We start from the raw sequence: 13,917 nt of genomic DNA, 5'->3' as shown, positions 1-13,917 counted from the left end.
TATTTAGAATGTCTTAAATCACAATATAGATACATTCAATACATTCCCATTTGTTAAACAGTACACAACTGAAACTTCTCAACAGAGTCAATGAAAAAGAAAAGTCAATCTGGCTTCCCAAGAGTTGGAAAAACACCTACAGTCTGTGCTCAGTTGTCTACGTATCAACAAGGTTCATACCTCTTTTACATATTTCTGAAATTGTTATGATTTTTAGTATCTATTTTCTTTTCAAGAGAAACATCTGATTGCAAACTATTCTCTTAACCATTAAAATATTAACATTATTTTATAAAATATGGATAGAGAAGTTTTAATGACCAACAGTAAAATATAGCAACCAAAATTTCAATAGGTATTCTGCCACTTAAGTGTTTTTCAAGAAACTTATTCACTACACCTTCTCAACTTATAAATGTATTGAGAGATCCAAGTGTATAATAAAACGTATGTGAATATCCATTATTAATTTTTGCATAAAGAACATATGGTAATAATATACAGCCAGAGCCCTAAATAATTGCTTATCATTTTTAAGTTAAATAAATTAAAGACACTTTAAAATTTTAAGTTAAACTGATTTTATTAATGTTAATAAGAATTAAGAAAAGAGAATGTTTAATATTATGAAATTGAAAGGTATAGGAATCTTTTCTCCACAACTGAAGGTTTTATTTTCTCGCTAATGGATATTTTAAAAGAATAATTTCATAATTCCTGAACTTCTAGTTTCAATGACAATTTTGCAACTTAAGTTTCCTATATTTTCTAATTTTATACATTTCTTATTGCTATCAATCTTGTCATTCCTTGTCAGCTCCTGAATATTAAAAAAAAAAAAAAATCCCCCCCAAAAAGTCCAAGCTGACAAAAAGCTATTACACTGCTTTTTACCACTAAAATATAGAAAATTAATTTTATGAATTTGGTTCACACTGAAAGAGTATTTATTAGTGCTACAAATCAGAGATCCAATGACAGAAATACTGTCAGGAATAAAAAAGAACAAAAATGAGGTCACTTGAATTGCCCTGAAAAGCATTCCAAATTCTTCAACATGGCTTGCTTGTAGTTATACTCCAAAGTTCTAGTGTTTAAAATTCAACTAAAAATTAAATGAGAGTTTTTATTTGCAAGTAAAGTCAGCTAAATGACTTCTAGTAATAAGATGTATCAAAATATTTCACAAATCTAAAACAAGGCCTGGTTAACTTTTAAACAAAATAACACTTGGAAGAAAGCACAGCTATTTTTTTAAAGCTATTCCACATTGTTTTTTGTGTAAAGTTCTGAGAAAAAATAAAATGATAAATTATACAGAATTACAGAATGCCAAATTTAAATTAACTCCGATAATTTCTCTACATTGTTATGAATATTCTGTAATATCAAACATTGATTTTTAATGTGCCAAAAAATAAGGCTTTACAAAATGTGAACAATTAGTTTTTAAGTGAAAATGATGGTATTATTTTAATCACTTTTGATTCATTTTATAGGATAGTAAAACAATACCTCTTCAAAATCACTCAAATGTCACTGATATCATCACAAAATCATTTTAAGTAAAATTTTCCACTATCCAATCATGCCTATATAACTAACTGAATAGCTACAGCTTTCACTAGAGAGGTACCAAAATTTGTACAGACTTTATTGTAGAGTCCGGGTGACAGAAATTCTCAGACCACAAAAATTTTAAAGTTTAAATCATTCACCCTTTAAACTTCAGACAGTTGTCAGTGTGACTTCTACTTTAAAAGAAAAAAATTAGTTCAAAATTTAGTAACTGCAGGTTTAATAATTTTTTTTACTAGAACACTTAATGTCCATGTTCATGAAGTAGCAATTAGATATGTTGAAATGTGAAAGATTTCAAAGTTTCAATATGTTAATATCACTCTTTAAATGTCCTTAATATATACAAACACATATAAATTAGATACAATTAATTATATATTTACAATACAACATATGAACACTACTCTCCTTCCCTAACCATATTGATATGAGGAAAAGTAATCTCTGTGCTGATATTCAAGACAAAAAAAAAAAAACAAAAACAAAAAAACCACTGATGCTTTAAAAAATAAATCTTTAAAGAATAGTTTCAAAAATAAAGTTCAAATATTGCACAAAATAATTTAACTGCAAGTATTACTATATACTATAAAACAATTTTTTTTTAGTTTTTGAACTCTACAGTAAATTCCACTTTCTATTTCTATAAAAGAATTTATTGGAAGTCTACATTTAGATATTAAATGTTTACATTCAGTTTGATAGGAATGTAATTTTCAGAAGTTAACTGAGCCTTTGTCTTAAAAGTTCATCTATTTGAGTCTTATACATATTTTTTACATCTTCAAGATCTAATCGAAGTTCTTCTGCCTCTTCTGCTTTTTCTCCATACATCTGCAGAATAGTGTTGTATCTTTGATCCAAATCCTACAAAACATGTGTTCATAATTTTTAAAATAACTCCACAAAACATCTTTAATATTATATTTATATTATAAATGAGTCAACAGTAAGTACCTAGTTAGTAATCTCTTATAAAAATTAAAATGATATTCCAATCTGCTGGAATAAATAGCCAAGTAAAGGAATTAAAAAAAACAACAACAAAAAACCCAAGCCAGATGGTTATCAATTTTATTTTATCTCTCCACTAATCTACAATTCTCCCTATATAAAGCTTAATCTGTCTCTTTTCCCATTAATTTAAACACATGTGATCAAATTTTACTCTCTCTGGTTCATTGTGGTTTAAGTATTACCTGGCATTTTACCCCATAAAAAAAGTTGAAAGAAAATATATTCTCATATACGGCTTAACAATGACTCCTAATACCAAATACGCAAATTGTGATGATACATATAACATCAATGAACAAAATACTAACAAGATCATGTAAAAGAACAGTATTATAAATGAGCCTTGGTCAAATAAAATCCAGTTATTTTCCTATTTGGGGAATGACATGTTATGAAAAATACTTTGTGTAATGTGACAAGAAGAAGATTCTTGAAACTTCTTTGTTGAAATATTAATACTGTTTTCAAAGAAATCATAAAACTTATACATTTTATGTAAACTAACAATATGGAATTTAATGTAACTGGATAAAAATACCTTGGACTCATCCTCCTCTTTTTTTTAAGGATTTATTCATTTTAGAGAGAAAGAAAGAGAGCGAGCGCATGTGTGCGAGCAACAGGGGGAGAGCCAAAGGGAGAGAATCCTGAAACAGACTTCCTGCTGAGTGTGAAGCCTGACATGGAGCCCGACAAGGGGCTCGATCCCATGACCCTGAGATCATGACCTGAGCTGAAATTAAGAGTCAGCCGCCTAACCAACTAAGCCACCCAGGTGCCCCCTTGGACTCATCCTTAAAGGAAGAATACTTACTCTTAGCTGAGTTCGAAGTTTGGGTATCTCCTTTACTTTCTCTTCGAGTTCATCATTTTGATTTGTTAATTTAACTAGCTCTTCAGCCATTATTGCGCGTGTTTTTTCTAGGTTGCCAATTTCTAGCTGAGAAACATTACCGGAAAGTAATTTAAATCAAAGTATATCTTGTTTAATACTTCTACTAATATAAATATATTCAATATTATTTTTGGAGAAATAGTATGTCAACATACAGCCATGAGCTAACTCTTTCTTAAGGAAACAGTGGCAAAAACAAGAGTTTCTGCTCTCCTCAGAGGTTACTGCTTACAGGGCTTACTATGAAAGAAAAAGAACTAAAGAAAATCCAATCATCTGTTTGAAATATGCAGCCCTATATTTTTCTCTAGAGAAACAGCATGTATTTCAGTCATTCTAAATTACTACAGAAATTCAGAGAAATAAAAATATAGTTTAATGCAGCCCCAGCTGTGCAGGTCATATCAACAGAATCTATCATCACTACCCAAGAAGTTAATCTGGGCCCTCAAGTACAGCACTCTGGGCTACATGAACATAACACATACAAAGATTATTCTGATCTTATTTTCCAATTCAAACGCTTGTTCTTTAATAGAGTAATATTTCAACTAACTAAAATTATATAGTAAGATTAAAAGGAAAGATTTACCTCTGAGTGTATCAAGTGCAACAACGAAAATAGGTAAAATGTTTTAACATCTTACCACGTTAAGTTTTTAAAAGGCAAGGTAAGATGGGAGAGTACTGCCTCCCTATTCATGATGCTTCCTCTCACATGCAGGATGTTCTAGTTCTAATCTCTCTAATCTCTTTCACTCCTTCCTCACAAGGGGGAGTGACTTATCTAAGTGGTAAATCTAAGAATAAAATGACTGTTCAGATCAGCAACTTCCCTTTTTTTAATGTTTGGGAAAAGGTGCCTACTAGGAGTTCTCTGCTCTTAGATGCTTAAAATCTTAGCTGGCAGGCTACAACACATAGGAAGGCCCACTCTGGCACCGCATTTGCTGTGATGGGGTAGATAAGTCACCCTAATTCTGGCAGTCAGTTAGCAGGCTCATTTGGCTCTCTTCTTTGGCTATTTTCTCCAACTAGTCTTTATAATTAATATATGTGATATATTTTAAACTTCACATGCCACTATTTTACTTTATTTCTCAATTTGCTCAGAAGTGAGGTAGAGACATAGGGTGCTACTTATTGGGCCCCAAAATTTCATTTACTTCTGTAGCACATTTAATTTTTCTAATACCTGTAAATGAGTAATCTCTCCTTCCCTTAGCTTTAGCTGAGACTGTAGATTTTCAATAATGCTGGATCCTGCTCCCATTCTCACAGCATCATAAAGATTGTTTCCATTTGCTGATACAGACATTGGTCCAAATGAGTGATCATGAGGCTCATCCTATATTAAACAAACCATACACAGTTATTCAGTTATTATAAATGAGTTCCATGATAAGGTTCAAACAAAACGGTTCTGCTAATTCTTGCCTCAAAATGTCCGTGACTTTCTCAAGGGTAGAAAATCATCTCTATTTCCTCAGTGCAATTAGCACTCCTTCACGAATATACAGATGAATTGCCTATGGAATGGCAAGGTCATTGCTGACAGCCAAAATGCTACCTGCATATTTCCTTTATCATCATTGAGTTTAACAACTAGGCACATGTAAGAAATAAAATATCACCTGAGACAGAAAAGATGTTTGTAGCCCTGCCATATCAACTCCACTTATTGAACTCGAACGTGACATGGTGGGAGTGCTAGAAACAGAAAATGGCTTCCGTTCCTTAAGGAGTGAAAAAAACATTCAGGTCACATTAAAGACTAAAATGGTAAATAAAAAAAGCAAGAAACTTTTCTAGGACAAATGACAACAAAGACTCATTCTCATTTCCTCATAAGATGTTAGAGATAGGATTTCTGAAGTCTTATTAAAGGCACAATAGTAATTTAAAATTGTAGACAGACTTGGTCAAATCATCCGAGGACCCATTTATATTACAACATAATTTATTTTTAATGGAATGAGAATGTTTTTGTTCTAACAAGTATATGAACTAACTTCTTCATATTATTATATATTATACAACATATCACCAATTAAACCTAATTCTTTAGAATAAGATTACTAATGAGTTTTCTATACCATCAAGTTTCCAGCTTATCCATTTTATTTTTAATATATATTTTTAAAATTCCAAATAAATTCAAAAGGTAATTTCCATGTACATACAGGCAGTTTTAATATAACATGCTAACTACCAAGTATACTCCAATCCTTCAAATACAGGAAACTCACTTCAGAAAAATTACCTTCCTTAACCAGAAATAAAGTGAATAAACCAGTTTTATTCCCAAGGTGCCTACAGGCCAAATGAAGTGCATTAGTTTCAGTGAAAGACCACAAAATTCATTTAAAAATGGGCAACAGATTCTATCATTCAAATCCTAGAAATCACAGATCTCTTTGGATAAACTCAAATTACTTTGGAACCACTCTGACAGGATACTGATTACGATACTAGAATCTGTCCCTCTATTGATTCTAGACATAAGAAATGATATTTATAAGGTATAGCTAAAATTACATAACAATGATTAATCACAACAGCTACTAACTGGTTACACCAAAAACAAAACAAAATCCAAAATTCAATACCTTTTCTTTTATTGCTTCTTGGGTGAAAATGGCTTTCTTCCTTTCCTGTTCAACTTTCATTTTCTCCATTTCTAACTGACTGTTCAGTAGTGTCTAATGGAGAGAGGTACAGTTAGATAATTTCTGTACTAAATTATCCTTCTAAGTCCATTCCAAAGTCAGGAACATAAAGTATATATTCCTCTTTGTTTTACTACTAAGGACCAACTTCCGAAAGTAGTCACATCACCCACTTCACCATGGCATCTCATTAGTTGGCTACCATCCCCAGCCATTCTCTAGTGGAAGACCGAAGAGGCAAGCAAACACTGGTAAATACCTTTTCTTTCCTTGTCTCTTCAAGCGTTCTTACATATTCATCTTTTAGGTTTTCTAATTCAACCTGGTACCTACAAAGATGACAGTACACACTATTGAAAACTCACTACTTTATTAACTCTTTAATAGATATTTCTACTACCAGCTTGATTTTCCAAATGTATTTTCCAGATGACAGGGGTTTTACACTCAGAAGCCAAGCTACTACTTTTGTGCTTTTATTACATTGCTGCTCTGAGCTAGGATTTAATTTAAAAAGAGACTTTCTAAAAAGAATTTGTATACCACCATTCTGGAATAGATTCAGATTCTGCAAAAGCTTGTTAGGGAGTCCTATGAAAATATCTGTAGAGGTTCAGGTATTTTACTTCATAAATCATTTTTACTTGACCATTTTTTTTTACACTAAAATTTCTAAGGAAGAACTCAGGGAGTAAAACCACACTAATCACAGCCTTAATACAATTTCAGATAGATGAATTTTATTGCTTGTAGTTCCAAAGAACCCAGACATTTATTTAGAAAGATTGGAACACTGCTAAGACCCTTGCAAAATATAAAAATATAAAAATAACTCCAATGAGTAGTCTCCAAACTATTTTGTAGTTACAGTTTCCTTTAAAAAACCTGACTAAAGTAATGAATCCTTTCCCTAGAAAATGCAAATACATATAGAAGACGCCACACAATTTCACGAGCCTATGTTAAAGTTCAATGAATCCCAAAACCATCCCGCTATAATATCCTATTACTAAACACTGTAACATCTTTTTAAAATGCTTTAAGATGTCACAAAACTACCAAGAATAACACTCAAAAAACATGCTCACCTATTATTTTCATCCTCAAGTTTCCTTAGCTTATTTTTCTCTGATTCTAACTGGGCCTGAAATCTACTGTTTTCCTGTCTTAAGAGTGAATTCTGTGACTCCATGGAGGACATTTGAATTTTGTTGGCAAGGAGTTCTTCTGTAGCTGCACGTTCTCTTTCAACTGCTGCTGCCAACAAAGTCTGGGATTCACCTGATCGTAGGATAAAAAAGAAAAATCACATATACCCAAAAGGCCAAGATATCAAATATATTCTGACTTCAAATAGTTAATAATTCAAGTAGCCACACTGAACTCTGGAACTGCTTATTGCCTAAGGCAGGATTGCCTACATAGACAAAAGAACAAATCTTAACTTATATCTGCTTTATTATTTTCTTCCTAAAATATTTTAATTTGAATGTGGAGACACATATTAAAAGGATAATGGATCGACAAATGGTGCTGGAGCAATTGATATCCACAGGAAAAAAAAAAAAAATCAAACTAAATTTATACCATATATGAAAATTAACTCAAAATGGATCATAAACTTAAGTGCAAAACAAAACTATAAAATTTTTAGAAAAAAAAAACAAAACAAAACATAGAAATCTTCAGGATCTAGGAACAGGCAAAGAGTACTTAGGTTTGACACCAAAGCAAAGCCATAAAAAGAAAAACTGATAAATTGGACTTCTTCAAAATTTTAAACTTTTGCTTTTGTGAGCAGGATAAAAAGACAAGCTACAGACTTGGAGGGAAAAAATGCAAACCATATTATCCGGTGTCTAGAATATATAAAGAAATCTCAAAACTTATCAGTGAAAATAAAGAGAATCCAATTAGAAAATGAGCAAAAGACATGAAAAGGTGGGGCACCCGGGTGGCTCAGTTAAGCATCTGCCTTCGGCTCAGGGATCAAGCCCGAGTTGGCCTCCCGACTCAGTGAGCCTGCTTCTCCCCTCCCTCTGCCCCTCCTCCCTGCTGGTGCTCTCTCTCTCTCTCAAATAAATAAATAAAATCTTTAAAAAAAAGAAGACATGAAAAGGTATTTCACTGAAGAGGATATACAAACAGAAAATAAGCACATGAAATGATGTGCAACATTAGTCATTAGGGAAATACAAATGAAAATCACAGTAAGATATCACTACATGTCTGTCTGATTGACTAAAAGAAAAAATAGACACAACACAAAATGCTGGCAAGGATGTAGAGAAACTAGATTACTGTCATACCTATAGCCACTTCGGAAAAACAGTTTGGCGTTTTCCTAAAAAAACTCAACATACAACTACCCACACAACCGAGTAACTGCACACTTAGACATTTAGCCAGAGAAATGAAAACATGTTTACACTAAAACCTGTACAAGAATGTTCACAGCAGTTTTATCTGTATGGAAAAAATCTAGAATGAGCCCATATATCATTCATCAGGTAGATGGTTAAAGAAAATGTGGTATGCACATACCATGGAAACACACTCAGCTTAATGAAAAGACTAAATCACTGATACACACAATAACTTAGATGAACCTCCAGGGAATTATGCTGCGAGAGAAAAAGCGAATCCCAAATTGTCACACAGTATATGATTCTATTTATATAACATTTGAAATTCCATAATTTTAGATGGAGGACAGATTAGTGGTTGCCAAGATTTAGGACACAAAAGGAGGGCCACAAGGGTGACAAATTGAGGTTCCAAAAGGACAACATAAAGGATCTTTGTGGTGTTGGAACCGTTAAACATCTTGAGTGGGTACATGAACCTACACAAAGGATAAAATTGTGCAGAACTTAATACAGACAGACACACACACACACGTTAAGTACCTGTAAAACTGGGGAAATCTGAAAAAAACTAATACATTGTATCAGTGTCAATACCCTGGGTCATGATATATTATAATTTTGCAGTGTTAACATTTGAGGATATTGGGTAAAGCATGCAAGGGACCACCTGTATTATTTCTTATAACTGCATGTAAATCTACAATTATCTCAATAAAAAATTTCAGTTAAAAAAAAATTAGTGGATACAACTCTGAGATTTATTTTTTCCCCACCAAAGTAGACCTAATACTATCTCTATTTTTTTACTTTATATTGTTACATAATGTATTTACACTCCTATTAAAAGCATTATTTGGTATGTGTGTCCCATGGCTCTGCTTATATTCGAGCACAATACCACATATCACTGAGAGGATATAAAGTCCAGTTTAAAAACCACAAGAAAAACAGCTTCTAGTTTTCATTTACTGCTAAAAAATTCATTTCAGAAGCTGTCATTTTCAGATGTCTCATTTTCATAGCAAATGGGTCTTAATAACAAATGACAGACCTAAAATTTATACCTATAAATTAAATAATATATAAAGGTTCACCTAGTTCAGTGATTTTTTAAGCAGATGAATCTTTTTCCAGACATAATCTCACATGGAATTCAAAAAATAACACAAGATCAAAAAGGACGCACTACTTTCATTAAAGCAGCCTGGGATACATCAAGCACCTTAATTATAGAGCTGCCCTCTCACCACGACAGCTAGTCCTAAGACATCTAAGGGATCCACTGAATACTGTTTGAAAACCACTAATCTAGTCTACCCCTCATGATTTATAGGGACACCCATTCAGGCCTGCTTTTATCACTGCTTTTATCATGGTGTCTCTCAAGTTACAGTTAGTTTTAGGCATAGAAAGGACACATGAATTTTTCATGAATTAGCCAGCTTCTGGGATATCTAATAGATGTGTGTGTGTATATGTGTGTGTGTGTGTATGTGTATATATATATAAAGATATATATATATGTATATATGTGTGTGTGTGCGCTACTTATCTGTGCTTGCATAAACATCTTGGAATAATTATTTTCTTAATAACAGCACACAGAGACAACCTGAAGCATTTCTATACAGAAGAATCTTAAGACTCCACAGAATCTGTCTGGTAGAGTTTGATCAGGATCCTTCTTAGACCTATCTCTGGCTCCTGGAATTCTACCAAGGACTAGAATCATATCTGATCTCTATCTCCTATATTATTGCAGACAAGCTAGAAAGGGGTCAAATGTAGCAAAAGACAAGGAAAAAAATGAGTGCAGTGGTCTGTAAATATGGAAGGATGACATGGAAGTATATGGGACAGTATCGGACACACTGTAAGGGAAAACAAATGGTTTGAGTCAATTAGGATATTAGAAAATAAAAGTAAAAAAGGAGAAGAGGTAAAACTCTACAAGTTAGACATAAAGTATAACTATCAAATCAAGTGAATTTCAATTTCATACCATTATTCTAATTCTATAAATAAGAGGAAAGGGCTTTTGCATTGAGCTTAAGAACTAAAGCAGTTACCAAGTCTATCAGAAAGATTCTTCTCTAACTTCTCCCACGATGATGTCTGGGACCCTAGAGTTGCTTGCAAATTTTCTATCTGTCGAAGCAATGGTCTTGTTGTTGATGAAACACTCTGACTCAACTCTTGGTTTCGATTCTCTGCTTCCTGGAGTCTCTGAATCATGAAATTCTTAAGTCACTACCATTAATGGCAATGAAAACTCTAAAAATACTAGCAAACAAACTTTATGAAAGATTTCTGGAAAATATTATTTCACCAAGATAAAATTATTTGTTTTTAATTACATTATTTTCTAATTATTCAATCCTTAAGTTAGAGTTAGAATGCATCAGTATCTAAATAACTACTTCTTTACAAAGCTTTTCTAATATAAAGATAGCTTTTGATTACCTTAAGGTAAAAAAAAGACTGTAATTTAAACCTCCCAGCAGTTGCCTCATCATCCAAATATTTCTAAGTATTTACAAAAACAGAAAGATCAATCTGAGTTGCATTTTCTCTCCATTTTCCCATGCATGTTCACTGACTGAAAATTAACTGAGTAGTGGTATAAAAACTGGCACTGATTATCTGCCCCACAGTAATCAAAGACTGATACTAATAAACTAGCTGTAACGAATGAAAAAAACAATACTCACACAAAATAAATCTATTATGATAAAATTATTTTCTATTAAACAAAATTAAGGCTTCTTATGTTCATTTTTAAAGTGTCCACTCTGGTTTTATTCATATAAGCCACAAAAATATAGCAAATGATAAAGTATGGTAGTAATCCTCTCAATTCCATGAACATTATCTCCACTAAATGACTTTTTTATTTCTAGGAAAACATATCTTTGATTTGTGTTTAGGAAAACTGTGACAGTACCTGTTGGAGTTCACCGATCTCATGGCGTAAATAATCCTCTTTTCTGGCAGCTGCTTGTTCTGCACGTTGCAGTGCCAGCCTAAGGTCCCCAACCTGTATGGGGGGAACCAATACACTATCACAAACAACATCAAAACATTACTTACAACTTCCTAACTACATACTGTATTATGCTGACTTACTGTTTATGTATATTATTTACACTATCCAGTGAGCTTTTACATATTATAACATATCCCATTCATCAAGCAATTCTAAACTGTATGTATACTTGATAAATATATATACTTAGAAAAGCACTGTTAGCGCCCCCCCCCAAAAAAAGGCATATAAACAGGCACAGCCATTGCCATACAATATAGAAGGAGCGACAATGCATCTATAAATGTTTGCAACGTAAGGCAGAATGTGATAGGTATAAAAGCTAGCTGCTATATTCACACACAGCTGCAAATGTAAATGCTATAGTCTTTTTGTAAAACATTATGGCAACATGTTTAAATAATCATAAAACTTTTCACCCTCTTTCACCTGGTCATCCTAGTATTGAGAATTTACTCAGTAGAAGCAGATCTAAACATACAAAGATACTCCCAATACTGTTAGCAAAAAAAGACAAAACTAATATTCTAAATATCCATCAGTAGTAATCTATTTTTGCAAATCTTTATACAACACGAATATGCTCATTAAAAATTATGATGAATGTGGGGCACCTGGGTGGCTCAGTCAGTTGAACGTCTGACTCTTGATTTCAGCTCTGGGTTGTGATCTCAGGGTTGGGAGATCAGCCCGTGTTGGGCACTCAGCAGGGGGTCTGCTTCTCTCCCTCTCCCTCCGCCCCTCCCTCACTTGTGTGTGCATGCTCTCCTTCTCTCATAAAATAAATAAATCTTTAAAAATAATTATGATGGATGTAAAGAATATGTAAAAATTTATAATTTAATCTTAAATGAGAAAACTATAACATATATGATACCAATTATTTAAAAATACATACACAGAGATGAGGACAAGAAGTTAATACCCAAAATTGACATTATTTATAAAAGGTGATGATTTTTCTCTTTTAAAGATTTTATTTATTTGAGAGAGAGAGAAAAAGAGACAGCGTGCACAAGTGGGGAGGGGCAGAAGGAGAGGGAGAGAAAATCCCAAAGAGACTCGGCACAGAGCGCAAAGCCTTATGTGGGGCTTGATCCCACAACCACGAGATCATGACCTAAGGCGAAGCCAAGAGTTGGATGCTTAACCCACTGAGCCACCCAGGTGCCCCTAAAAGGTGATGATTTATAAACGGTAGCCCCATATGCTCTGTCTCCCACTCCCCCAATTTTTATTATTATTCTAGCGTATTTTTAAATTGAAAATATTAAGATTTTATCCAACCCAGTGGTCAGAAACACAAGGGGTACATGGACATGGTGTGTTTTATAATGACAAAATACTGGAAACAACCCAAATATCCATCAGTAAGAAATGACTGAATTAACAATGGTATAATAACAATATAACAACAGTATAAATAGTAACAGTGAAGTATTACAAACTGTAAAAAGAAATTCTGTAAAAAGCTCTAAGTTCTATTATGGAATGAATGATCACCAGAATATTTAAAGAAGGTGAACTGTAAGATGGTATAATACTAAATTATATTTAAGTAAGAACGATGGGCGCCTGGGTGGCTCAGTTGGTTAAGTAAGAACGATGAAGGAGATACAAATAAAAATGGGTATAAATGGGGCGCCTGGGTGGCTCAGTCATTAAGCATCTGCCTTCAGCTCAAGTCATGATCCCAGGGTCCTGGGATCGAGCCCCGCATCGGGCTCCCTGCTTGGCGGGAAGCCTGCTTCTTCCTCTCCTACTCCCCCTGCTTGTGTTCCCTCTCTTGCTCTCTCTCTGTCAAATAAATAAATAAAATCTTTAAAAAAAAAAAATGGGTATAAATGTATCTGTATATATATGTGCAGAGGTATATAAGTAAGTGTATAGATTTATATATTTTCTTGCATTTACAAATAGAAACACTGAAAAAATAAACCAAACACTAATAAAATGGTTACTTACAGGCAAAGAAAGGGGATGGGGATGAGCTAAGTTGGAAGCAAATGTTGTCTTAATATATTGTTATGTAGCTCTCACTTTGGAACCATGTCAATGTTTTACATATTTGTGTAAAATTAAATCAAATCTGCACTGGGGTAAATGAGGAAAGAATAGTCTTTTCAACAAATGGTACTGGGACAGCTGGATATCCATGTGCAAAAAACCTAAATGTGAGAGTTAAAACTATAAAATTCTTAGAAGGAAAACAGATGAAAACCTGCAAGACCTTGGATTAAGCAATGGGGTCTTAAACATGACACCCAAAGCATAGGCAGCAAAAGAAAAAATAAATAAGTTGGACTTCATCAGAATTAAAAAACTTGTACATCAAAGGCC

General features: G+C 33.2%; 1 protein-coding gene across 1 annotated transcript in view; it reads right to left on the bottom strand.

The window, feature by feature from the left end:
- Positions 1 to 886: 886 nt before the first annotated feature.
- The window catches only part of TMF1 (TATA element modulatory factor 1), a 31,401-nt gene continuing 18,370 nt past the window's right edge, over positions 887 to 13,917 (bottom strand). The window contains exons 9-17 of the mRNA XM_034998605.1: positions 11,476 to 11,568; positions 10,601 to 10,757; positions 7,251 to 7,443; positions 6,422 to 6,491; positions 6,103 to 6,195; positions 5,128 to 5,229; positions 4,689 to 4,841; positions 3,413 to 3,538; positions 887 to 2,448 (exon numbers count right to left, since the gene is read on the bottom strand). Coding sequence (XP_034854496.1) covers positions 2,305 to 2,448; positions 3,413 to 3,538; positions 4,689 to 4,841; positions 5,128 to 5,229; positions 6,103 to 6,195; positions 6,422 to 6,491; positions 7,251 to 7,443; positions 10,601 to 10,757; positions 11,476 to 11,568 — 1,131 coding nt within the window. The 3' untranslated portion in view covers positions 887 to 2,304. The remainder of the gene's footprint in view (positions 2,449 to 3,412; positions 3,539 to 4,688; positions 4,842 to 5,127; positions 5,230 to 6,102; positions 6,196 to 6,421; positions 6,492 to 7,250; positions 7,444 to 10,600; positions 10,758 to 11,475; positions 11,569 to 13,917) is intronic.

The sequence above is a fragment of the Mirounga leonina genome, unplaced genomic scaffold (assembly GCF_011800145.1).
Source record: "Mirounga leonina isolate KUSES-001 unplaced genomic scaffold, KU_Mleo_1.0 Mir_94, whole genome shotgun sequence".
Taxonomy (NCBI): domain Eukaryota; kingdom Metazoa; phylum Chordata; class Mammalia; order Carnivora; family Phocidae; genus Mirounga; species Mirounga leonina.
Note: the sequence above shows the minus strand (reverse complement) of the source record. Positions and strands in the feature narration are given on the sequence as shown.